This window comes from Halichoerus grypus, chromosome 3 (genome assembly GCF_964656455.1).
Source record: "Halichoerus grypus chromosome 3, mHalGry1.hap1.1, whole genome shotgun sequence".
Lineage (NCBI taxonomy): Eukaryota > Metazoa > Chordata > Mammalia > Carnivora > Phocidae > Halichoerus > Halichoerus grypus.
The window spans coordinates 146,130,815-146,158,050 of record NC_135714.1 but is presented as its reverse complement, the minus strand read 5'-3'; the positions used below and the strand labels follow the sequence as shown (position 1 = coordinate 146,158,050).

The 27,236-nt window shown below is 36.5% G+C and overlaps 1 protein-coding gene across 6 annotated transcripts in view; it reads right to left on the bottom strand.

Annotated features, from left to right (window-relative positions):
* CLCN3 (chloride voltage-gated channel 3) overlaps positions 1-27,236 on the bottom strand; it is a 92,168-nt gene that overhangs the window by 56,287 nt on the left and 8,645 nt on the right. For 2 of the 6 annotated variants that reach the window (XM_036085546.2, XM_036085552.2), the window contains exons 2-3: positions 23,719-23,894; positions 7,000-7,050 (exon numbers count right to left, since the gene is read on the bottom strand). The exons of 1 other annotated variant lie outside the window; for it this stretch is intronic. In XM_036085546.2, the coding sequence (XP_035941439.1) occupies positions 7,000-7,050; positions 23,719-23,878 (211 nt within the window). In that variant the 5' untranslated portion in view covers positions 23,879-23,894. The remainder of the gene's footprint in view (positions 1-6,999; positions 7,051-23,718; positions 23,895-27,236) is intronic. 3 more of the 6 variants (XM_036085547.2, XM_078069436.1, XM_036085545.2) reach the window with 2 other exon arrangements.

The window sequence follows — 27,236 nt, the reverse complement described above, 5'->3', positions numbered from 1 at the left end:
TGGTACATTTGGTTTTTACTTTATGTAGTTCCACAGTTTTAATTTTTAAACAAATATATTACTTACTATTGAAATTTTTAATAATTATGCTACTTTTGTAATAATAAATCTAAGGGTTAAAAAATTTTTCAAAAGTAAACAAATCTCTCATGTTTAAGGGGTCCATGGCTGCACTTTTGTTTAAAGTAAAAGAATTATTACTCAGGCTAAAGGACTTTAGAAAAGGACAAGGTAGATTGGAAGGTGTGGCAAAAGAGGACTTTGACACAGATTAGGCATTATCAGATTAATAAACTGAATTACAGTCAGCATGGGGCTCAAGTGGAAAGAGAACAAAAGACAAATTTAAGAATTCACAGGCACAGATGGGGGGGTTCCATAGGGGGATGATACTCTGGAACATCTGAAGAACAAAAACACTAAAGTGGCAACACAAAAAAGGACTTAAAAATTCAGAAGGGGAAGATATTTCTACTTCCAAATGCACCTTCGATTCTAACCTCAACTTGATGTGGGATTCCAGATAAACCATAACCTCTCTGAGGTGTGTAAATCAGGGAGGTAGAACAGATGACTACAGTATTCTAACTATACACATATAACTACAGTATTACAATGCTCAATCTTTAAGTCCCTTCTAACACACATGATTTAAGAAATCTACAACATTAGAAGTACTTTAAAAAAAAAATTAAAAATGGGGGCACCTGGATGGCTCAGTTGGTTAAGCGTCTGTCTTCAGCTCAGGTCACGGTCTCAGGGTCCTGGGATGGACCCTGCCTTGAGCCCCATGTGGGGCTCTCTGCACAGCGGGGAGTCTGCTTCTCCCTCTCCCTCTGTGCTCTGTCTCCCTCTCATGCTCTCTCAAATAAAAATAAATAAAATCTTTAAAGAAAAAAGTGTTTTTTGCCTTTATATCTAACTACCAATTTACAGGAAGTACAGGAAACAGAGAAACGTGTTAAATGACAGCTCAGGAACATAATCAGGAAAACCCAAACTGCGAAACAAATGACCTAATTTCTTCAACAAATATATAGTAAGAAAAAAAAGGGAAGGGGGGAAACCTAAGGAATTAAAACAAAGCAAAACAAAAGACTTAAAAGATACATCTATCTCAAAGTACAATTTTTTATGAAACAATTGGGAGAAACGGAAAATAAACGATATGTGATTTTAAGCAATCATTTATTTTAGATGTGATAATAGCCTTTAAAAGAATTCTTATCTTTTAGAGATACATAATGAAATATATAACTGTACAAGAGCTAAAAAGGGTAAAAACAGATTTTATTCAGGACTACTGCAAAAGGGAAAAAAAAAATCTCAATACAGAATGTGGCTCAATTCCCAATACAACAAGAAACACTGGGAATTTATAGCCAAAGAGAAGGGGCTGGGAGTGTTGAATGGATGGAAAATTACTAAGAGGAAACATCTGGGGTAAGGGGGATTCTGGCTAAACAGATCTAACAGAGTTCTTGCTGAAGGCAGCCCAGGGTGATAGGATATCACCAGGAGGCTGGTGGGGGATGAGGAACCCAAGGGTGTTAAGGGTACAGGATTCTGGCTAAACCAATTTGACCAAGATTATTGCCAAAACGGAGCAATATAAAAAGAGACTCATAAGACCAAAGTTGCGACCTAGTTGGGAAGAGAATCCAGATGAGCCTGACTAAAGTTTGATCAAGGTGAGACTCTATCAGTATAATATCTATCTATCGAAAATGATATGATGCTTCAGATGTATTTCAAAATAATAGAAAGTGTATCTATCTAAAATGATATGATGCTTCAGATGTATTTCAAAATAATAGAAAGAAGATGAAACAAAATTAGCCATGAACTGATGATTATTTAAGTGTTGAGAACAAAAAGGTATATAATCTCTTCCCTGTACCTTTGGATATGTTCTAAATTTTCTATAATAAAAAGATACTTTTTAAAGAAATGCTTATAAATAAAATCACTTATATGAGATAAACATTAACAAAAAATTACATCCTTCACTCCTCAAACTGAATATATTACTACTAGAAGTGTCAGATTAACTTTAGTTTATATTCCATTAAGTTTAGCTGCTTTACATTTATATTTGACACACTACATGACATTAAACTTTGTCAATTCTCCTCCCTGAGCAAAAGCATCAGGGGGAAAAAAAAAGGTAGCAAAGCTTTCAAGAAAGACAATCAATTCAAGCTACGTAGTTAGCTGCAAAGTTACTGCAGCACAAAAGAAAGAGGACGTGGAAATTCTTCAGAAATGACAAGCCAGAAAATAAACTGAAAAAACACAGAATGCTTTTGCAATATTCATACCTCACAAACATAAAATGTTATAGTTCTCAACATGGCTATCTGGTTACCCAAATAATGTATCTTAAGATTAAAAACACGAAGAAGAGTTTCTTTCATAAATATCACACAATGATCATTTTTCAAAATCAGAACCAAAAAATACAAAAAAAAAAAAAGAAAGAAAGAACCAAAATGGCCAATATTTTTAATGTCTAAGCAATTCCTTCGCAAGAAATTTGTCAAGGGTTGGGGCGCCTGGGTGGCTCAGTTGTTAAGCGTCTGCCTTCGGCTCAGGTCATGATCCCAGGGTCCTGGGCTTGAGCCCCACACCGGGCTCCCTGCTTGGCGGGGAGCCTCCTTCTCCCTCAACCACTCCCCCTGCTTGTGTTCCCTCTCTCACTGTGTCTCTCTCTGTCAAATAAATAAAATATTTAAAAAAATAAAATAGTCACATAATTATTTTAAGGCAATGGTAAGAAAGTACTGGTTCTGGGGTGCCTGGGTGGCTCAGTTGTTAAGCATCTGCCTTCGGCTCAGGACATGGTCCCAGGGTTCTGGGATCGAGTCCCACATCGGGCTCCCTTCTCAGCGGGAAGCCTGCTTCTCCCTCTCCCACTCCCCCTGCTTGTGTTCCCTCTCTCGCTGTCTCTCTCTGTCAAAAAATAAATAAAATCTTAAAAAAAAAAAAAAAAGAAATTTGTCAAGGGCTGCCTGGGTAGCAGAGTCGATTAAGCATCCGACTCTTAGTTTCAGCTTAGGTCCTGACCTGAGAGTCCTGGGATCAAGCCCCACATTGGACTCCACAGTCAGCACAGAGTCTGCTTGAGATTCTCTCTCCCTCTCCCTCTGCCCCTCCCCCTAGTCATGTTTTCTCTCTCTCTCTCTAAAATACATAAATCTTAAAAAAAAAAAAGAAATTTGTCAAATATCCTCATGCATGTATACAAACTGGTACAAAGACGGAGTAAAAGACTATTTTAAGAGTTCTAAGTTTTAGAAATATTGAAATGTAAATATAACAATATTTACATTAAGTGTAAATACACTAAAATATTCCATTTAAAAGATAAACACTATCTCATTGGATGTTTAAAAGCCAACTATGTAATTATGAGAATACCAGCTAAAACATACCAATGCAGAAAGGCTGAGAGCAAAAGGATTGAAAAAAATAGAGCATGCAATCCCTAATCCAAAGAAAACTGGGGAGCTATATTGATATCAAAGGGCATTTTAAAGAAAACAGTATAATTGGAAATAAAGAGAGTCACTTAAAAGTAAAAATAAGGTGGTTCAATTCACCAGGAAGAAATGACCTAATAACATGAAATAAGCAAAAATTAACAGAATGACAAGAAGTGGTAGTAGATAAGTCTACAAATACAGTGAAAATTTTTAATGCATTGCTATCACCTGATAGAAACAAACAGGGAGAAAAACCAGTAGGAAAACAAGAGATTTCAACACTAGAGTACCAAACTTTACGTGATGGACATAGAGGAAAAACATTAACCAAAAGCTTCACATTACTCTTCCATAGCATAGGGGGAACACCGACAAAAAACAGACTTTTTCCTGGGCCACAGTGCAAGTTTCAAAAAATTTCAACACATCAATATTACACGATGTATATTCTTTGACAACGCAATAATGTTCTAAATCAACTTGAAACAACCAGAAATTCCTCCTATGTTTGGAAATTATTTTTTAATTATTTTTAATTATTTTAAATCAACTTGAAACAACCAGAAATTCCTCATATGTTTGAATATCTGTAAGTCAAAACAGATATCATTATGGAAGTTAGAAATTATTTTTAATTTGTGATAATAATAAAGGCCTATGACATGAAGATAAAAACAGTATTGGGAGGGACATTCACATAAATGTATTCACCTGAAAAGAAGCTTAAAATTAAGAAGCTAACCTTTCATTTCAATTAGTTAGGGGAAAAAAAAAATACAGCAAAATAAACCCAAAGAACGTAGAACAAAATGTGATCAGAAACTAATGAAGCACAAAACAAATACAAATTAAAAAAAAAAAAAAACACAAAGGCAACGCTAGTCCATTGGAAAGACTGATTGATAAATCTACAGTGATATTGATTAATAAGGTGAACAGCAAAGAAGATAAGGAAGGGGAAAAGGAGGGAAGGAGAAGACAATGAGAGCACAAATAACCACTATCAGGAAGAAAAAGAAGACAAGACTACGGTAACTGCAGGCATTCAAATGACTTTATACCAATACAATTTTTAAGTAAAAAGGTAAATTTTGAAAAAAATACAGTTTATCAAACAGATCTAGAAACAAACAGAAAATCAGAATAGTGCTATAACTATTAAAGAATTCGAAATATAATTTAAAACCTTCCTACAAAGAAAATTCTAAGCCTGGAGTTTCACTGGCAAATTCTACTAAAATTTAGGAAGAAAAAAATAATGCCAGCCTTTTATTAACCACTCCAGAGACTAGAAAAAGAAGGCATTATCTACAACTCACTTTATGAGAGGAATATAACTTTGATACCAAAATGAGAACAGAATGACAAAGGAAAGCTACCAGCAATCCGTTATGAACAGATGTAAAAATCCTAAACAAAAGTAAACCAAACCCAGCAATTTATATATAAAAGAAAACCTAAAACAATGCACTACTACATCAATGATCAAACTGAGTTTATACAAGGAATGCAAGTTGGCTTAAGCACCTGAAAATCAACTGTTTATTAACAGAAACAAAGGAGATATAAATCAAATGATCATTGCAAAAAATGGAAGGAAAATGATAAATTCAACAACCATTCATGATTTTAAATTATATATTCTTAAATCAACTAGGAATGGATGTAAACCTGTTTAATCTGATAAAAGATAACACAAAAACTCAGATTAACATCATACTTAAATTTGAAGGTGAATACTGAATGGTGAAACTTCAGGATCAGAACAAGACAAAAAATGCCGGCAATCACCATTTCCATTCAATTGTTTACTAGAGGACCTAGCCAGTGCAGTTAAGCAAGAGGGGAAAGGGTAGGGAAAACTATAAAGACTAGGAAGAAACAAAATGGTCACTATTTGCCAATGATACGACTATATACTTAAAAGACATCACAAATAGGTCATTATAATTAGGGTTATGCAAGGTTGATGAATTTTAAAAAATCAATTTTCAAAAGCTGTATTTCAAAATATGCCAGCAGATAGAATATTAAATTTAAAGATAAAAATAGCATTAAATACCAATAGCATTATAAAAATAACCTAGGAATGAGTGTAACAAATAATGAAGACAAATAATGACTAAAACTTTATTGGAAGACATTTAAAAAGACTCAAGTATATAGAGGAGCATACCATGTTCAAGAATTAGATTCAAACTGAACTACAGACTCAATTAAATGCCAATCAAAAACCTGAAAGAAGACTTTACCTCTCTTTTGACCTTAGTCTGTACTTTCTAACTGATTAAGTTCTTCTTTCCAGCTTAGGCAACCAACCCAATGGGCAAAGCATCCTGTAATGGGAACTCAAACTACCCCTCAAGCAATAATAACTGCCCTGACACCAGCAAGACCCCACATTTTTTTACACCAAGACAATGATCAACCTGACTGACCTTTACGGCCCATGTTGCACGTCCCCATCAACCTTTGTCCCACATTCTCCTTATATAAACCTAGGAGTATTTTCTGCACTTTGGAGACAGTCTTTGAAACGTTAGTCCACTATCTTCCTGGCATTGGCCTCATTGAAATAAACTCCCTTCTTGTTTCAACCATCACTTGTCTCACTACCTTCGAATTTTGTCAGCGGGGAGTGGCCAAACCTGGTCTGTTTGGGACCCCGGGAGCCAGGTGCTCTTGCATCCTTGGGCTCTAGTTACAAACCCAACAGGCTTTTTTATGACAAATGACACTAAAATTTACATAGAAATAAAGGCCCTAAAATAATCAAGACAATCTTAAAGATAAAGTGAGAGGACTTGCTTTACCAGATACTGAGACTGTTTTAATCACAGTAACATTATAAACAGAATGCCTCTGGCATACAGCTAAAATAAATAAACAAACCAGTCACACAGAATAAAGAGTCAAGAAATAGATCCTCCTACATATGCGCCTTGATATACAGCAGAGGTTACATTATAGAAGAATGAATAAAAAGTGATTTTCTTAGTAATTGGCATTAGGACAACTGGCTATCTATATGGAAAAAAATTAAATACACCTTAATCCATTCACCTACATATACATACACATACACACACACACACACACACATACACACACCACTCAGGTAATTATAGACCTAAAGGCAAATATAGCTCTTACAAAATAATACAGGAAAATATATTCATGATCTCAGGGTAGGGAAATTTTTCTTAAGACACAAAAATCATTAGCCATAAAGCAAAAGATTAATACACAGGACCACATTACAAGTAAGAATATTTGTTCATAATTTGTCCATTAGGAGAATGCTACAGACTGAATGTTTGTATCCCACCAAATTTTTACATTGAAAGTTAATCCCCAATGTGATGGTATTTGAAGGTGGGACCTTTGGGAGGTTATTGGGTCATGAGGGTGGTCAGGAATGGGATTAGTGCCCTTTCAAAGAGACTCTAGAGAGTTACCTCAAGGACACAGCAAAAAGATGGCAGACTATGAACCAGAAGCAACCCCTCCTTACCAGACCCTGAGTCGGCCAGTGTCTTGCTCTTGGACTTCCCAGCCTCCAAAACTGTAAGAAATAAACTGTGAGCAATACATAAAAATAAAACTGAAAACCATGTTTGTTGTTTAAGTTACCCAGTCTGTAGTATTTTTGTTATAGCAGCCCAAAGAGACTACAACAGAAAATGAAACAAGACCCACAGAACAGAAAATATTTATAACGATATGACCAACAAAAGCTTTTATATAGAAAATAAAGAACTTTTACAAATCTCTCAGACACATTAACAGAAAAATGGGCAAATGACTTAAATAGGTACTTCAAAAAAATTTTTTAAATAGCCAATTAGCATGAAAAAATGCTCCTCAGTGACCAAGGAAATGCAAATCAAAACCACAATCTGAATCCATTACTTAGCCAACAGATGGACAAAATTAAAAGTGTGACAATATCAAGAGGTTGGTGAATGTGGAGCAAAGGAAGCTCTCCCGAGTGTAAATGGAAACACCACTATGGAAAACATAACCTATGCTGCAACAAATTCAGCCAAATGAAATTTACGCACATATCCACCAGAAGGAATGCAAAATAATCAAAGTAGCATTGTTTGTAACCACCAAAAACTGCTGATAATTCAAAGATCCATCAGTATTAAAATAAACAGGTAAACTATGGTATATTCATAAAAAAGAATAATACAGTCTAGAGCAACATGGCAACAAACACCTACTGCCTGCAATATAAAAGATTCTTGAAAATCACATTGCATAAACACAAGCAAGAAATACATACCATATAATTCCATTCATTTAATAATCTGTAATTTTCCAAAACGGGCAATGCTAAATTATAATTTTAAGGACGTATACTTAGATCATCAAAAAAAAAAAAAGTTACAAAGAAAATATTTACCTCTGGGAAAAGGGTTGTGATTGTTAAGGTACACGCAGGAGGCTTCTGAAGTATAGTAATGCTTTCTCTTCTTTTTTAAAGATTGATTGACTGATTGATTGATTTTAGAGAGAGAGAGGGACAGAGAGAGAGCACATGTGTGCGCACACAGGCCTATGAGAGGGAGGAGAGGCAGAGGGAGAGAATCAAGCAGACTATCCCCTGAGCCCAAGGCAGGCTGGATCTCATGATCCATGAGATCATGACCTGAGCTGAAACTTAAGAGTTGGATGTTCAACCAACTAAGCCACCCAGTAGCCCCAATACTTTATTTTCTTAATCTGGTTATGCTGCAAAAGTCCCTGCTTTGTGATAACTCACTAAGCTGTAAAATTATGCTTTATGCATTTTTCTGGTATATGTTACATTTCACAATTCAAAAGTTTTTGAGTTAGAAATTTATCCTATCTTTAATTCTATTAACATCTAATGTGGATTTATATTTATTTTTTTGCTTCCCTACCCTAAACCACTCTAGTCTAATCTTATTTACAGTCTCAATCAGTTACAGAAAACAAGTTTGTAAGTATGTACATTGACTTTTATTTGTTCTAAGCACAGCTTCTTCCAAGGAATTTCCTCTAAATGACAGTATGTTGGAACTGTTTAAGATCCATAGATTTTATGTATTTACTTCACCATATGATGTTATAGGCTTAGCTCATAACTCCTGAAAGCTTTTTCAAATAAAATTCTTAATTGGACCCACAACACAAAACATGATTTAACCAACTATTTTCTTAACTCTAAGAACAGTTCATAGGTAAGGTTCTACATGCACAGGAGAAATGTGATGACTTCATGACATTATGGTGAGACAGGTAGAGTACACACACAAAAATTATTCCTTGACTGAATTTCAGTTAACTTTCTGTGGACTTTTAAAAAAACTGTTTTTTATTTTATTTTTTTTAAGATTTTATTTATTTATTTGACAGAGAGAGAGACAGCGAGAGAGGGAACACAAGCAGGGGGAGTGGGAGAGGGAGAAGCAGGCTTCCCACCGAGAAGGGAGCCCAATGTGGGGCTCGATCCCAGGACCCTGGGACCATGTCCTGAGCCAAAGGCAGATGCTTAACGAAGGAGCCACCCAGGCGCCCCTCCAATGATTTTTTAAAAAGATTTATTTATTATTCTACAGGGAGTGCGCACGAGTGTGCATATGTGGGGGGGATGGGCAGAGGGAAAGAATCTCAAGCAGACTCCGACTGAGCGCAGAGCCCAATGCTGGGCTCGATACTGCAACCCTAGGGCCATGACCTGAGCCAAAACCAAGAGTCGGACACTGAACTGATTGAGCCACCCAGGCGCCCCTCCAATGACCTTTGTGACGATAATCAGTATTTGGCTGGCTTTCCATTGGTATTTTAGGCTATTTTTATCAAGGTATCACTTTATAATACCAAGTTCTTTTTCTTTGTTCATTAGTAATATCTTCAATTACAGCACTTCATAAACTTAGTATGGGTTAGTTTTCCCTAAATGCATTACCTTGCTCTTACACAAACACACAAATTAGGGAAGTCCCTTACTCCACACATATTAGGTAGGTGAAATAGGTTGCTCTGACTGAAGTGACCTGGAGATGCAGGTGCAGAAAATGTTTACAAGGCAGTTGGCAACAGAATACAAAGAGTGTCAAATTTATTAAGAACATGACACTGCTTAGACTAAGTATCACATGAACCTTAGAATTATTTATTTCTAAAAATAATTCTGAGTAGACCATTTGAAAGAGTTTTGACCTTTTTCCAATAGACAGCCACTAAATGGTAGAGGTAGTATTTTTTTTTTTTTGGTAGTGGTAGTATTTTATTAACTTAATTTTAAGAATTTCTAAAAAACTTAACTGAGAAGATTCATGATATAACCATCTCATCATGCCTTTTTTTAAATTTTATTTTATTATGTTATGTTAGTCACCATACATTACATCATTAGTATTTGATGTAGTGTTCCATGATTCATTGTTTGTGTATAACACCCAGTGCTCCATGCAGTACGTGCCCTCTTTAATACCCATCACCAGGCTAACCCATCCCCCTACCCCCCCTCCCTTCTAGAACCCTCAGTTTCTTCCTCAGAGTCCATAGTCGCTCATGGTTCATCTCCTCCTCCGATTTCCCCCCCTTCATTTTTCCCTTCCTGCTATCTTCTTTTTTTTTTAACATATAATGTATTACTTGTTTCAGAGGTACAGGTCTGTGATTCAACAGTCTTAAACAATTCACAGCGCTCAGCAATGCACATACCCTCCCCAATGTCTATCACCCAGCCACCCCATCCCTCCCACCCCCCACCACTCCAGCAACCCTCAGTTTGTTTCCTGAGATTAAGAATTCCTCATATCAGTGAGATCATATGATACATGTCTTTCTCTGATTGACTTATTTCACTCAGCATAATACCCTCCAGTTCCATCCACATCATTACAAATGGTAAGATTTCATTCTTTTTGATGGCTGCATAATATTCCATTGTATATATATGTATACCACATCTTCTTTATCCATTCATCTGTCGATGGACATCTTGGCTCTTTCCATAGTTTGGCTACGGTGGACATTGCTGCTATAAACACCGGGGTGCACGTACCCCTTCGGATCACTACATTTGTCTCTTTGGGGTAAATACCCAGTAGTGCAATTGCTGGGTCGTACGGTAGCTCTATTTTCAACTTTTTGAGGAACCTCCATACTGTTTTCCAGAGTGGCTGCACCAGTTTGCATTCCCACCAACAGTGTAGGAGGGTTCCCCTTCCTCCGCATCCCTGCCAACATCTGTCGTTTCCTGACTTGTTAATTTTAGCCATTCTGACTGGTGTGAGGTGGTATCTCATTGAGGTTTTGACTTGGATTTCCCTGATGCCAAGCGATGTTGAGCACTTTTTCATGTGTCTGTTGGCCATTTGGATGTCTTCTTTGGAAAAATGTCTGTTCATGTCTTCTGCCCATTTCTTGATTGGATCATTTGTTCTTTGGGTGTTGAGTTTGAGAAGTTCTTTATAGATTTTGGATACTAGCCCTTTATCTGATATGTCATTTGCAAATATCTTCTCCCATTCTGTCAGTTGTCTTTTGGTTTTGTTGACTGTTTCTTTTGCTGTGCAAAAGCTTTTTATCTTGATGAAGTCCGAACAGTTCATTTTTGCCCTTGCTTCCCTTGCCTTTGGTGATGTTTCTAAAAAGAAGCTGCTGCGGCTGAGGTCGAAGAGGTTGCTGCCTGTGTTCCCCTTTAGGATTTTGATGGACTTCTGTCTCACATTTAGGTCTTTCAACCATTTTGAGTTTATTTTTGTGTGTGGTGTAAGGAAATGGTCCAGTTTCATTCTTCTGCATGAGGCTGTCCAAAATACTAGCCAACAGGATCCAACAGTAAATTAAAAGGATTATTCACCACGACCAAGTCGGATTTATCCCTGGGCTGCAAGGTTGGTTCAACATCCGCAAATCAATGTGATACAATACATTAATAAAAGAACAAGAACCACAGGATCCTCTCTATAGATGCAGAAAAAGCATTTGACAAAGTATAGCATCCTTTCTTGATCAAAACTCTTCAGAGTATAGGGATAGAGGGTACATACCTCAATGTCATAAAAGCCATCTATGAAAAACCCATAGCGAATATCATTCTCAATGGGGAAGAACTGAGAGCTTTCCCCCTAAGGTCAGGAACACGGCAGGGATGTCCACTATCACCACTGCTATTCAACATAGTATTAGAAGTCCTAGCCACAGCAATCAGACAACAAAAAGAAATAAAAGGCATCCAAATCGGCAAAGAAGAAGTCAAACTCTCACTCTTTGCAGATGACATGATACCTTATGTGGAAAACCCAAAAGACTCCACCCCAAAACTGCCAGAACTCATACAGGAATTCAGTAAAGTGGCAGGATATAAAATCAATGCACAGAAATCAGTGGCATTCCTATACACCAACAACAAGACAGAAGAAAGAGAAATTAAGGAGTCGATCCCATTTACACTCGCACCCAAAACCGTAAGATACCTAGGAATAAATCTAACCAAAGAGGCAAAGAATCTGTACTCAGAAAACTATAAAATACTCATGAAAGAAATTGAGGAAGACACAAAGAAATGGAAAAACGTTCCATGCTCATGGACTGGAAGAACAAATATTGTGAAGATGTCAATGCTACCTAGAGCAACCTACACATTCAGTGCAATCCCCATCAAAATACCATCCACTTTTTTCAAAGAAATGGAACAAATAATCCTAAAATTTGTATGAAACCAGAAAAGACCCCGAATACCAGAGGAATGTTGAAAAAGAAAAGCAAAGCTGGCGGCATCACAATTCTGGACTTCAAGCTATATCACAAAGCTGTCCTCATCAAGACAGTATGGTACTGGGGCGCCTGGGTGGCTCAGTTGGTTAAGACAGTATGGTACTGGCAGAAAAACAGACACATAGATCAATGGAACAGAATAGAGAGCCCAGAAATGGACCCTCAACTCTATGGTCAACTACTCTTCAACAAAGCAGGAAAGAATGTCCATTGGAAAAAAGACAGTCTCTTCAACAAATGGTGTTAAGAACTTCGTTATTCTTATTCACAGAAAGCAACCAACTCAGACTTTCTACCCTAGCAACAATTCAATCACCAAGCACCTAGCATGGTGTCTGGCCCAAAAGGAGCCTAATAATTATTTGCTGAATGGAATATGCATAGAATTGAGTCTTGAATAAAATACCAAAATTATCAGTTATCTATGAGTAGTAGGATTATAAAAGATTTTCATTTACTACCTTATATTTTTATCATTCACATTTCCTACAACAAACATATTTTGCTTTCATTATTTAAAAGTTTAACTCTTCCCAACTCATTTTTTAAAATAAACTTTATTTTGGACTAATTTTAGATTTACAAAAAGTTGCAAAGACAGTATAAAGAGGTCCCAAATACCTCCCACTCAGTTTCCTCAACTGTTAACATTTTAAATTTCCATAGTACATTTGTCTAAACTAAGAAATGGACAATGGTACATTACTATTTAGTAAACTCCAGACCTTATCTAAATTTTACCAATTTTTCTATTAATGTCCTCTTCCTATTCCAGGTTTCAATCCAGTATATCACAATGTATTTTAACATGTCTCCCTAAACTCCTCTGGCCTATGATAATTTCTCAGTCTTTCCTGATTTTTCATGACCTTGACTGGTTAAGTGTCCTGCAAAATATCCCCCCCAGTACAGGTCTGTCTATTGTTTCTCTTGTGGTTTTAGTGGAATTATGGGTCTTCAAAAAGAATTATCACAAAGGTGAAGTGTCTTTCCTGTCACATTTTAGGGGTATGTAATATCCACATGACATCACTGGTGATATTAACCTTCATTACTTGGTTACAGCAGTGTCTGCCACATTTCTCCACTGCAAAGTTACTATTTTCCCCTTCTTTTCCAATTCTATTCTTTGGAAGTAAGTCACTAAGTCTAGCCCTCCATTAAGAGAAAGAGGTAGGAAGTAAGCTCCTCTTCCATGAGGGTGGAATATTTACATAAATTATTTTTTTTTTTAAAGATTTTATTTATTTGAGAGAGTGAGAATGAGAGAGAGAGTGAGAGAGCACATGAGATGGGGGAGGGTCAGAGGGAGAAGCACACTCCCTGCTGAGCAGGGAGCCCGATGCGGGACTCGATCCCGGGACTCCAGGATCATGACCTGAGCCGAAGGCAGTCACTTAACCAACTGAGCCACCCAGGAGCCCTATTTACATAAATTATTTGGAATTCTTCTACAAGGGAGACTTGTCTCTTTTCCTCCATTTATTTATTCATTCGATTATTTATATCAATGTCTATCATTTACATCATATTTACATGCTCATTTATATTTATTTTATACTTTAGTTACAATCCAATTGTGCACTATTTATTTTGTTGCTCAAATTGTTCCAGTTTTGGCTATTTGGAGCTCTTTCAGGCTAGTTCCTGTGTTCCTTGGACAATCCCTCATCCTTCTGTTTTGTTTTTGTTTTTTGTTTGTTTTTTTTGACACTTCCTTACTTCTCCTACTACACATAATCTGGGCTCATCTTGTATATTCCCTGCCCAGTTCTACAATCAGCATCTCTCCAGAGAAATCCATTATTAAGTCCTAGAGTTAACCATTTAAGACTTTTGTGAACCCAGGATAATCTACCTGAATGTCATGATGTAATCTGAAAGCTGCACAAAGTGTAAATAATTTTAAACTTTGAGCACCCAAGCCAAAATTGCCACAAATGACCCTCATACATAATAGCAACACTTTCACCCTTTCTTTTTAAAAAGCTATCTTATTTTGTTTCAAAAGCTGAGCTGAGTTGGGTGGGTAGAACAGATATTTTGCATTCATTTTTCAGATACGAAAACTGAGAAATAGAAGTGATGACAATGAGTAATGTCAGGGAGCCAGATATTGATAGAGGCAATATCTTCTATCCCGTGCCTTCTTCCTCTCAGACCACACCACCACTGTGGTGGGCCCCTCTGCAATAAAGCTGTAACAATATAGGTACATTCATAGTTCCTGCTACTCCACTGAATATCCTACTGTAGGCTTCCTAGGTGTCCAGTTAAACCAAAACTTTTCTCTATATAGCCATATTAATTCAATAAATAAAAAAGGAAAAAATGCTCCTAAAAATCATAAAAGATGATTGGCAAATATGTTAAAATAGACTTTTTTTTTTTTATAAAACAGCAACTTTTAATGAGCTTCTGCTATGTGCATGCCAGTATATTAGGCATTGTAAGAAGGGAGGATAAAATAAACAGCATATGTGGCTGTCCATGATATACTAACATCCCATCCTCACCAAGTTTAGAAATAAGGAAAATAAGATTGCTTATCAAGAGTTAAAATATGTAATCAATACATAATGGATCACTCTAAAACTATGTAGGCAGAAAAATAAACGACATACAAGCCAACAAGATTTACTGGGATAATTATACTGAAAGTACAGCTTAATGTAAGAGGAGGGCAGGTTATAAAGAAAAAGGCAAGTAAGGAAAGTCAAGTAAGCAAACACAGTAAAAGCAATACAATTAACTACATAGGAGGGGCCCCTAGCCCAAACCTGAGAAGTCTGGTAAGGCTTTCCAGAGGGAATGAGGCCTAACGTGAGAAGCAAAGTACAAGTAATAATTGGTATATGGGCAAAGGAAACATGTTCAAAGACCTGGAGATATGACAGCTGGGCACAAGCCCAACCCTAACATTTACAAGGCCCAGACCAAGAGTACAAAGGAAGACCCATTTGCCATGTGATTAAATATTTAAAAGTTATAAAGCAAGTCAACAAACTATTAAAGAAATATATTCTATCCTCCTATATTAACAAATACACCTTATAATTCCTTGTAAGTTTCAGCTCAGTTTTACAGATCTATAGCCAAGCTGGTGACAATTTGGAAAACACTGCAAAGCATGAAGAAAATTAAAAGCACCCAAATTCCATCACCAAGAGTAAAATCATTATTTTGGTGTATTTCCCTCCAAAGTTGTGTGCACATGTATATATAATATTTTAAGGGACGCCTGGTTGGCTCAGTCGGTTGGGTATCTGCCTTCAGCTCAGGTCATGATCCCCCGCATCAGACTCCGTGCTCAGCGGGAAGCCTGCTTCTCCCTCTCCCTCTCCTTCTGCCTGCCTGTCTGCCTACTTGTGATCTCTCTCTCTCTCTCTGTCAAATAAATAGATAAATCTTAAAAAACAGTATTTTAAGAGAAATGACTTCACATTATATATATATAAAGATTTTGCCCTTTTAATATAAGCCCTTCCACTCTTAGAGCTTATAATACAAGTCACCTTATTCAGTTACCCAATGTGCATTTTGTAGCTGGCTTATCTTAAAATAGAATTCTAAATGTGGGGTCAAGTGTGTTCTATAGACCCCTGGAGGTCTCCAAGATCTTTTTCAGGGTATTTATAAGTCTGAAACTGTTTATAATAATACGCGTATTATTATTTAAATGATATATATGTATCAGTTTCCTACTGCTAATGTAACAAATTACCACAAACTTTGTGGTTTAAAAGAAAACAAATTTAGGGGCGCCTGGGTGGCTCAGTTGGTTAAGCGACTGCCTTCGGCTCAGGTCATGATCCTGGAGTCCCGGGATCGAGTCCCACATCGGGCTCCCGGCTTGGCAGGAAGCCTGCTTCTCCCTCTCCCACTCCCCCTGCTTGTGTTCCCTCTCTCGCTGTCTCTCTCTCTGTCAAATAAATAAATAAAATCTTTAAAAAAAAAAAAAAAAAAAAAAAAAATAAAAGAAAACAAATTTATTCTCTTACAGTTCTGGAAGTCAGAAGTCTAAAATCAAGGTGTCTGCTGGGCTACACTGCTTCTGGAGGCATCATTAATATATAGTATAGACAATTATTTATGATATTCTGGCAGGATTCATTGATGTATTTTAGAGTATTTTGGAGAGATGGACTGTACAGAAGGTTTCAGAAGTCACCAGTGTATGTGTGTATTTTTTTAATTTATTTTTATCTATTTATTTTTTTTTTTTTTTTGCTGAGGGTTTGCAATACATTATATAGCAGTGATTTTAGAATTATCTTTTGGAAAAAAAAAAAAAGAATTATCTTTTGGAATTATAAGAGAGCTATTTACTTACATTCAGCCAGTTTTCCTTAGGAAATTAAAGAGCCTAACAAAGCCTAAGACTGAATAGAAGCCATTAGAAGGCCTCTTAATGAAAAGTGGAGGTTAGATGTCCTTTGTGAAAATATTTTATATCTGCCAGAAGATAGAATCCAATATCCAATGGGAAAGGAACACAGAAGAAAACAGAAATAGTTACCATACACTGAGTCCTTACCATGAGTTAGTTACTGTGCTAAAGATTCTATATACATTATTTATGTATTAAAGTCTCTACACACACTTAATTCTCAGAGCAATCATTTAGCGAGTACTACTACTCTTTAAAGAGGAAAAAAACAAAGGCATAGAGAAGCTAAGTGACTTACAGAGGTAGTAACTGGCAGAGCCAGGATGTAAATTCAGGTCTACAACTTAAAAGCCACTAAACATAACAGATCTTCATTCAACACATATGCCAAAACACTATCAGTACTTTCCAGTGATTAACTCCTTATTTTTTTTTGGTATACTAAAAAGATACAGGGGCGCCTGGGTGGCTCAGTTGGTTAAGGACTGCCTTCAGCTCAGGTCATGATCCCAGGGTCCTGGATCGAGCCCCGCATTGGGCTCCCTGTTCAGTGGGGAGCCTGCTTCTCCCTCTTCTGCTCCCCCTGCTTGTGCTCTCTCTCTCTCTGTCAAATAAGTAAATAAAAATCTTAAAAAAAAAAAAAAAGACACAGAGTCATGAAAGAATATTTAATACACAACTAACTGCTTGTCCTACTGTCCACTTAAATGCTCCCCAGATATTAAGCAGACACAGAAACGAGCTCTTCCCTCTGACATCTGCATCTGCCCTAGGATGAGGGTTGATCTAATCTGAGGCCCCCATTTCTTCTAGGATGTTACCCTTCCAATCGCTGTTAACAGGACCATATCAGCTATGCTGAAAGAAAGGATATCACTATCTTACAAAAGAACATTTACCGTCTCACAACATAATACATTTTCCTATTGCTGGGACTTCATGTATTATCTCCCCTTCTAGAACACTCTGCAATTCTAAAGGGGTATCAAAATAATATCCTTTTTCTTCGAAGTGTAACATCTAAAATCTGTACCACCCAATTTAACACTTACATAGTTAACTGTCAACTGCTGTTCCACATTTTGTACCTTCAACTAGACTACGTTCAAGGACAGAATCTATATGGAAAACACCAATGGTTGCTTACCCTACAGTACTCCAATTTCTTCCTTGCTAACAGAATTTTAATTTTGTTTGATTGGTATTGTGCCTAATTTTAAGGAACAAATTATGATTCTTCTAACCAGTCAGTAATCCCATTCCTCTTCATCAGTGATCAGTGTAGGTATGGGCATATGACCCAATTCTAGCCAGTGATATAAGAAAAAGTCTACTGATACTGTTCTAGGAAAAGTATCTTCTCAGGTGAGAAAAAGAGCAACAAAAAATCCTTTTTTGTATTTCTTCATTGGTACTCTCTCCTATTGAAAACCACAAATAAAAACATCATCAACACTTGATGGCAGTGTGGAAAGAAGGAAATAGTTAGGTCCTCCTAGGGGTTTTACTTCCTTGAGTTAATCCTGTATCCCAGGTAAAGGGCCAAGAAACTACTTAAACACAGGAAAATGGGTAGACTATTAAATGTCACCTGATATGAATATTTGTGTTTATCTGGTTTATAACCTCATAATTAAAATTAGGAAAAAATACAGTGATGAAGAGAGCAAATAATTAATAATAGCAAAATACTATATTTTCTTTCTGTATTTATTTTTTTAAATCAAAGAATATCCAAAACTGCCAGGGAGCATACAAGGCAGTAAGAATTTAAAGTGCCAAGATTCTGAAAAAAAGTGAAGCAGGTAAACTCAACAGTCTCAACCACTTTTTGCCCTTGAGCCTTTTCTTAATTCATAAGTATAGAGACTGAGAACCCCAGCAGAATGTGAAAGGGGGAGCTTTTGGCAATCTTATGCGGTCGAGGAGACAAGATCTGAAGTTCAGAATCACCAATGTGGACTTGAATGGCCCAATATCCTGGAGAAAAGAGACAGAACAGAACATTCTATGATACTTTTCCCCTAAAAATATTTATGGTTCCTAAATTTTATGAGCAAGAGGCTGAGAAACTAAGCAAAAAGTGGTTAAGAGACTAAATTGATAAGCAAAGCTGTCCGTAGTCTCAAAATGCAGGGAGATAAAAACTAAATTTCAGCACCCAACAAAGAGAAGGAGTCTTAGTAAACACAGAGCTTTCTACTAAAATCCTCAAGGGCTATGTCCTAAAAATAAAGTAAGTCAAAATATAGACTAACTCTTAGAAAGTCTGAAACCATGCTGCAAATTCTCTTGATCTTTAATGGGGTCAATGTAATTTGCTCCTAGACTACCTGTCTACCAAGAAAAAAATTAAATATGCTATGGTGAAAATATCATCATCCAGAGTATCTATAATTTTTTGTATACAATATCCAGCATTCAATCAAAAATTACAAAACATACCTGAAGTCAAGGTCAAAAGACTGGAAAAACAAAAGAAAAAACAGGCAACACATACAGACTCACAGGTTTGTATAGAATATTCAGGTATGGACTTTAAACAAGTGATTAATATGTTCAAAAAAACCAGAGAATTTCTCCCAGAGTATAGCAATTTATAGGAAATTAATCAAATGGAAATTTGATGGCTGAGAAATAACTGAAATTCAAAACTTGATAGAAAACAATGAGATACCACTACACATCTGTTGTTACAGCTAAAATCCAAACTACTGACAACATCAAATGTGACATATATGTGGAGCAACAGGAACTCTCTTATTCACTGTTGGTGGGAATGCAAATGGTACAACCACTTTAAAAGACAATTTGGCAGTTTCTTATAAAACTAAACATACTCTTACCATATGAGCCAGCTACTACATTCCTTGGTATTTACCCAAAATGAGTTAAAATATCCAAATGAAAAGGAAAAAAAGATTTAAAAAAAACCCAAAAAACAGAGAAGTACATAAGAAACACAAGGATCTCAGAGAAAAGATCTAACACATGTAATTGGAGTCCTAAAAGGAGAGGGGAGAGAGAATGGCAGAAACAACACTTGAGGATTCACCGGTCAAAATTATCCAAAGATTAAAACAAAAAAGAAAAATCAAGTCACAATTCAGGAGGCTCTAATAACCCTAGCCAGGATAAATACAAAGAAAACCACACTTAGGCAACCCTGGTTAAGTTTCTAAAAACCAAACCAAAAACAAAGAAAAATAGACAAAAAGGGGAAAAAATAAGACTGATAGCTGACTTTTCAACAGAAATAATGGAAAGCAAATGACACAAGAATTATATCTTTAAAGAGTTCAAAGAAAATGACTATAAGGAACGCCTGGGTGGCTCAGTCGGTTAAGCATCTGCCTTCAGCTCAGGTCATGATCCCAGGGTCCTGGGATCAAGCCCCACATCGGGCTTCCTGCTCTGCAGGGAGCCTGCTTCTCCCTCTCCCTCTGCTGCCACTCCCCCCCCCCTTGGATAGTGTGCTCTCTCTGTGTCAAATAAATAAAATCTTAAAAAGAAAAGAAAAAACAAGAAAATGACTATAGGGTGCCTGGGTGGCTCAGTTGGTTAAGCGACTGCCTTGGGCTCAGGTCATGATCCTGGAGTCCCGGGATCGAGTCCCGCATCAGGCTCCCTGCTTGGCAGGGAGTCTGCTTCTCCCTCTGACCCTCCTCCTTCTCATGCTCTCTGTCTCTCATTCTCTCTCTCTCTCAAATAAATAAATAAAATCTTTAAAAAAAAATATTTAAAAAAATAAATAAAATAAAAAAATAAAAAAAAAAAAAAGAAAATGACTATAGACCTAGAAATATATAACTACAAATATATCCTATAAAAATAAAAGGGAAACAAAAACTTTTACAAACACTGAGTGAACTTATTGTTAGTAGTCAGTAATGAAAGGAAATATTAATGAGAGTTGTTCAGGCAGAAAGATAACTAACCCAGACAGAAACATGAAAATGCAGTATAGAATGAAGAGCAATAGAAAAAGTAAAGATGCAGCTAAATCTAAATAGACACTGATGGAATGCCTGGGTGGCTCAGTCCATAGAGCGTCTGCCTATGGCTCAGTTTATGATCCCAGGGTCCTGGGATGGGGCCGTGTTGGGCTCCCTGCCAGTGGGGAGTCTGCTTCTCCCTCTCCCTCTGTCCCTCCCCCTGGTTGTGTGCAAAGGGTCTCTCTCTTTCAAATAAAATCTTAAAAAATAAATAAATAGACACGGACGTAAAACAACAATAATGTCTTGTGAATATAAAATATATGCAGAATTAAAACAGACAACAACAACAGCACAAAAAGGGGAAGGGAGATAAAATGAGGTAAAATATCCTAAGGTCCTTGCCTTTTCCATGGAGTGGTAAAAGTACTCATTTATAGAACTAAAAAGTCAAGAATGCATGTTATAATCTATAGAGTAATGCACCAAACAAAATATAAGACAGTGTGTAACTAACAAAGTACTGAGAAGAATAGAAATAGAGAAAAAGAACAGCCATGACAAACAGAAAACAAATATAAAAACAGCAGATTTGAACTCAAATATATCAGTGATAACATTAAATGTAAATGGACTATATTACATGGTCTACAAGTCAATAAAAGACCAATGTGAAAAGCAAAACTCAAAATATATGCTGGCTTTTGGCATAAAGAGAGAAAAATATTTCAATACAACAGAGTATAAAATCCAGAAACAGATCTACAGAAATATATCCACCTGATAGATGATAAAGATGTCACTGCAGTACACAGGAGAATGGAAGGTTTTTTCAATAAATGGTGCTGGATCAACTAGTTATCCAAATGGGAAAAAAACTGAATCTAAATCTTTAATTTACATCACATATAAAAATTAGATGCAAGGTAGATTATAAATCTAAATGTGAAAGACACAAAAAATAAAACTTCTAGAAGAAAATCAGCTAATTTCTTCATGACCTTGAGGTATGGGAAGAGACCTTAAGCAGAACACAAAAAAGACAAAAATAAAGGAAAAGATTAACTGCATTTCATTAGAATTGATGGCATCTTCACCAAAAGATTCCATTAAGAAGTAAAAAGGCATCGGGCGCCTGGGTGGCTCAGTTGGTTAAGCGACTGCCTTCGGCTCAGGTCATGATCCTGGAGTCCCAGGATCGAGTCCCGCATCGGGCTCCCTGCTCAGCAGGGAGTCTGCTTCTCCCTCTGACCCTCCTCCCTCTCATGCTCTCTGTCTCTCATTCTCTCTCTCTCAAATAAATAAAATCTTAAAAAAAAAAAAAAAAGAAGAAGTAAAAAGGCATACCAGAGCAAGAAAAGACATTTGCAATACATATATCTGATAAAGGACTCTTAATCAGAATGCATAAAGAACTCATAAAATAGGCAAAAAGCCTGAACAGGCAATTCAAAAGAGGCAATCTAAAAAGCCAATAAACATGCAAAAAGGTATTTAAACTCATAAGCCTTCAGACAAATGTAAAATAAAACCAAAATGTGAGAATACTGCACCCACACTAGAATAGCCAAAATTTTTAAAACTGAAAATATCAAGTATTGGTGAAGATGTGGAGGAACTAGAACTCTCACACACTGCTGGTATAATAAACATGCTATAACTACTCTGAAACTATCTTTGACAGGAGCTGGTACTACTGAGATCCACATACCCTATCAACTAAGAATTCCATTCCAAGGTATAAACCCCACAGAATTGTATATATAATGTGCACTAAAATACAGGTACATGAAAATTCATAAGCATTATTAGTGATAGCCAAAATCTGAAAGAAAAAAAAAAACTAAACATCCACCAACAATATATGATGAATAGAACAGAAAAACTGCAGCATATTTACACAATGAGATACTACATGGTAATGAAAATAATTACTGCTATATTCAGCAACATAAATGAATCTCAAAACATAAATGACACCAGACACAAAAGAGTATAAATAGTATAATTCTATTTATATAAAGTTTAAATACCTGTAAACTAATCGATAGAAGTCAAAATAATAGTTACCTTTGAAACTGGAAGGGGGAACAAGGGAGAATTCTGAAGGAACAGGTAATGTTTTATTTTTCGATTGAGGGATAATTATATGCGTGTTTTCACTTTGTACAATTTCTACACATATGATCTGCTGATTGTTATGATGGCTAATTTTATATGTCAACTTCACTGATCAAAGGGATACCCAGATGGCTGATAAAACATTTACAGGTGTGTCTGTGAGGGTCCTTCCAGAAGAGATTAGCATTTGACTCAGTACACTTAAAAAAGGTGACCTAACCGATGGCAAGTGGGCATCATCCAATCAGTTGAGGATCTGAATAGAACAGAAGGCAGAGGAAAGGTGAAACTGCTCTTTGCTGGACATGGAACATCTATCTTCTTCTGCCTTCTGACAGCACTTCTAGATCTGTGGCCTTGAGACTTACACCCCTGGCTACCCTGGTTCTCAGGCCTCTGGGTTTGGACTAGAACTATACCACCAGCTTTCCTGAGTTTCCAATTTCCAGATGACAGATTGTAGGACTCAGCCTCCACAATCATGTGAGGCAATCCTTCATAATAAATCTCTTTCTGACCATGAGAGACGATGGACTCTGAAAAACAAACTGAGGGTTCTAGAGGGGAGGGGGGTGGGAGGATGGGTTAGCCTGGTGATGGGTATTAAAGAGGGCACGTTCTGCATGGAGCACTGGGTGTTATGCACAAACAATGAATCATGGAACACTACATAAAAAAAAAAAAATCTCTTTCTGGATATCTATGTATATACTATTCGGTTCTATTTCTCTAAGGATCCCAATTATAGTTGTATACATCTCCATATTATGTTATATTTAAATTTTTAAGTTTACCCACATACAAAGTTTTCTTTTGGGGTAATGAAAATGTTTTGCAACTAGATAAAAATGGTAGTTGCACAATATTGTGAATGTGCTAAATGCCACTGAACACCTTAAAACGGTTGTTTATATGAATCAACTCAATTAAAAAATAGTTACCCAAAAACTCAACCTCAACAATGTATAATTTATTAGTAGACATTAATTACCACAAATATTAAAAGTTGTAATGCCAAACTTACCAACTGCTGTGTCACCATCTAACAAATTGTCATCTTCAGAAGTCTGAAAGTCCATAATAACACCTGCTCCATCTAAAAGCTCCTCATCACTACTTGCACTTGTTATACTGTTGTAGCTGTTTCTATAGTATCCTCTATGGAACAGCTGCTCAGACTCCATTTAGCTGTCTGACTATCTGAAAAAAGAAGAAAAAATGGTTTCAACATTTCCCCAACATCTAATAAAAATCACCTAGTTGAATAGGACAAAATGAAACTTCTGATTTCTATATTTAAAAAAAATACTGAGGTCATTCACTATAACAATACCTAACTATGTCTATTGGGATGATTTAATAATTCTATTCTCACTATACAGCTACAAAAAGGAATGAATTTCTTCAGGTAGTGGCATAAAACAATCTGCAAGATCAATTGTTAAGTTAAAAAAGTACAAAGAAGAGGTGCCTGGGTGGCTCAGTTGGTTAAGCATCTGCCTTCAGCTCAGGTCATGATCCCAGGGTCCAGGGATCAGGCCCTGCATCACGCTCCCTGCTCAGCGGGGAGTCTGCCTCTCCCACCCCCTCTGCGCCTCCCCCTGCTCCTGCTCTCTCTCTCTCTGTCTCAAAAAATAAATAAAATCTTTAAAAAAAATAAAAATTAAAAAAAATTTAAAAGTACAAAGAAGTGGGGGACCTGGGTGGCTCAGTCGGTTAAGCATCCAACTCATGATTTGGGCTCAGGTCATGATCTCAAGGATCGTGAGATTGAGCAGGCACTGGGCTCCATGCACAGCAGGGAGTCTGCTTGGGATTCTCTCTCCCTCTCCCCGTTCCCCTCCCCCTACTTGCATGACCTGGAGCATGTGAAGCACCCTCTCTCTCTAATAATAAATCTTTTTTTTTTTTAAAGTACAAAGAAGTGTTTAAGGTATACTACAATATATGTGGGGGTTTCTTACCCAAAAAAAGTTGGGGGGGGGGCGGAGGACAGGAAGAAATACAGTGTATAATTGCTTGTGTACATATAGACTATCTCTGGAGGGATTTCCAAGAACATTGCCTACAGGAGAAAGGAACAAAATGGCTGAAGTACCAAGTCCAAAAGGGAGACTCTTTTGTCCCTTTTGAGTATTTTACCAGATGCAAGTACTAATTTTAAAATGCTGTAATTTAAATTTTTTTAATATGAATTTCATTCTTTCATTATTTTAAAATTTAAATCTTCAGAGTCCATTGTCAAATATCAGCCATGGAAAATATGCTAATAAGTAACAATTTTCATTTTTTCAAAGCAGATAATACCAAAAAATGCTTGTTTCATTGTTCTTACTCTCTATGCATTAAAAACAATATTACTCCTAAATAGTTTGATTTTTTTTAATACATCTTACTTGCTTAACATCTAAATGAGAGTTCAAGATATTAGCAATAGGCTTGAAAGGTTCATGTGTGGGACTTGAAAAATACAGTCAAAAGCAGTCAAACCAGTAAGCCTTGTAAAACAAGAATTTAATATGTCATAATAAATACATATGAAAATAAAAGGTAATGCCACTAAGCATACTCCAATTCTAGTGAATTCTATACTGACGACTTTTTTAAGACAATCTCCTATTCTCAGTAAACTGTCCTTCTGCACAGGGAAAAATAACCTCAAAGAGCTATAACAAAAATTATTTATAAAGATTTTACACTTCTTTTTAGAAAAATAAAATATTGCCAAAAACTATTTTTAACAGATTTATTATTACAAATTTCCTAACTTAAAGACTACTTTAGAGAAGGTAAAGTTTTGAATACTCCTTGAGAGCATGTCTCTATTCTCAGCATCTGGCACAGTGACTGGTACATAATATATGAATAGTAAACGTCAAAACATCAAATTGTTATTCAGTCAATAAGGTAAAAAAGAGAAATGTATTCAATTTTCAATAAACAAATGCTCTCTACAACAGTATTAATCTGGTCTTGGGAGAATAACCAAAAACTAGCACATAGATTACAAAGAAAAACTCAACCACTTTGCATTATTGCATCATTAATGTTTTATGGTTACCTCTACCAAAGACAGCCCATTATAACTTACTAAGATTTGTTAGAATGTACTAATTAAAGCAAAAGTTTTATATTTAAGATAAATGTTAAAATAGAATAGTATGAAAATAACTGTTCATGCTAAGAACTTTGTAGTGTCCATAGAGGCAATCAAATTAAATATTGTGGCTCTTGAGTAAATACCCAAAAGCCTTTTATTATTTTTTATTTTTTTATTATGTTAATCACCATACATTACATCATTAGTTTTAGCCCAAAAGCCTTTTATTTTATTTTTTATTTTTTTATTGTTATGTTAATCACCATACATTACATCATTAGTTTTAGCCCAAAAGCCTTTTAAAAAAATAAGCATGAATAGGGGTGCCTGGGTGGCTCAGTCAGCAAGCATCTACCCTTGGCTCAGGTCATGATCCCAGGGTCCCTGGAATCAAGCCCCAAATCAAGCCTGCTTCTCCCTCTCCCTCTGCCTGCCACTCCCCTTGCTTATGCTCTCTTTCTCTGTCAAATAAATAAATAAAATCTTTAAAAAATAAATAAGCATGAATAATTCCAAGAATCCTTTTAATTTTGATGTATCAAAGCACGTATGTTAAGATTTTGGGAAGAACACAAACATTCTATTCTTCACTTCTTTACCTCATGATCAGACTAGAAGGGCTTAAGACATGTGATAACACACATCAATGAACATTAGTTGGAGGGTATATATCACTAAGAAATCTCTCTAAAATAATTACAAATGTCTGTGTACTGGGACCTCAATCAGCAAATTCCAAGATATCTCCTCCATTTATCCCTAAAAGTGCCTCAAAAACCATTAGCGATAACTGGCAACTTAATTCTTTCAAAATGTTTAAAAAACTTAATTTTGGGGTGCCTGGGTGGCTCAGTGGGTTAAGCATGGGACTCGGCTCAGGTCATGATCTCAGGATTGGGAGACTGAGCTGGGCGTGGAGCCTACTTACAAGTCTCTCTCTGCCCCTCTCCCACGCATGCGCCTCTCTCTCTCTCTCTCTCTCTCTCTCTCTCCCCCCTTCACCCCCCCCGGGAAAAAAAAAAACTTAATTTCACCAATACCTCTGAGACATCTAGCCTCCACACCTTTATAACAAGAGCAACCAACTCTGGTCCAAAAGTCTATTAAACTCAGGCCTGCATGGGTTATTATTTCTATAAATTTGGTAATTTTAAAAAAACTAGTTTTCTTGGGGCACCTGGGTGGTTCAGATGGTTAAGCATCTGCCTTCAGCTCAGGTCATGATCTCCAGGTCCTGGGATGGAGCCCTACATCGAGCTCCCAGCTCAGCGGGGAGTCTGCTTCTGCCTCTCCCCTTGCTTGTGCTCTCTCTCTCTCTCTCTCTCTCTCTCTCTCAAATGAATAAATAAAATCTTAGGGGAAAAAAACTATTCTTATTAACCTAGGAACCTATAGAGCTGTACACTGATCACTGTCACTAGCCTTGAAACATGGCTAGTCCA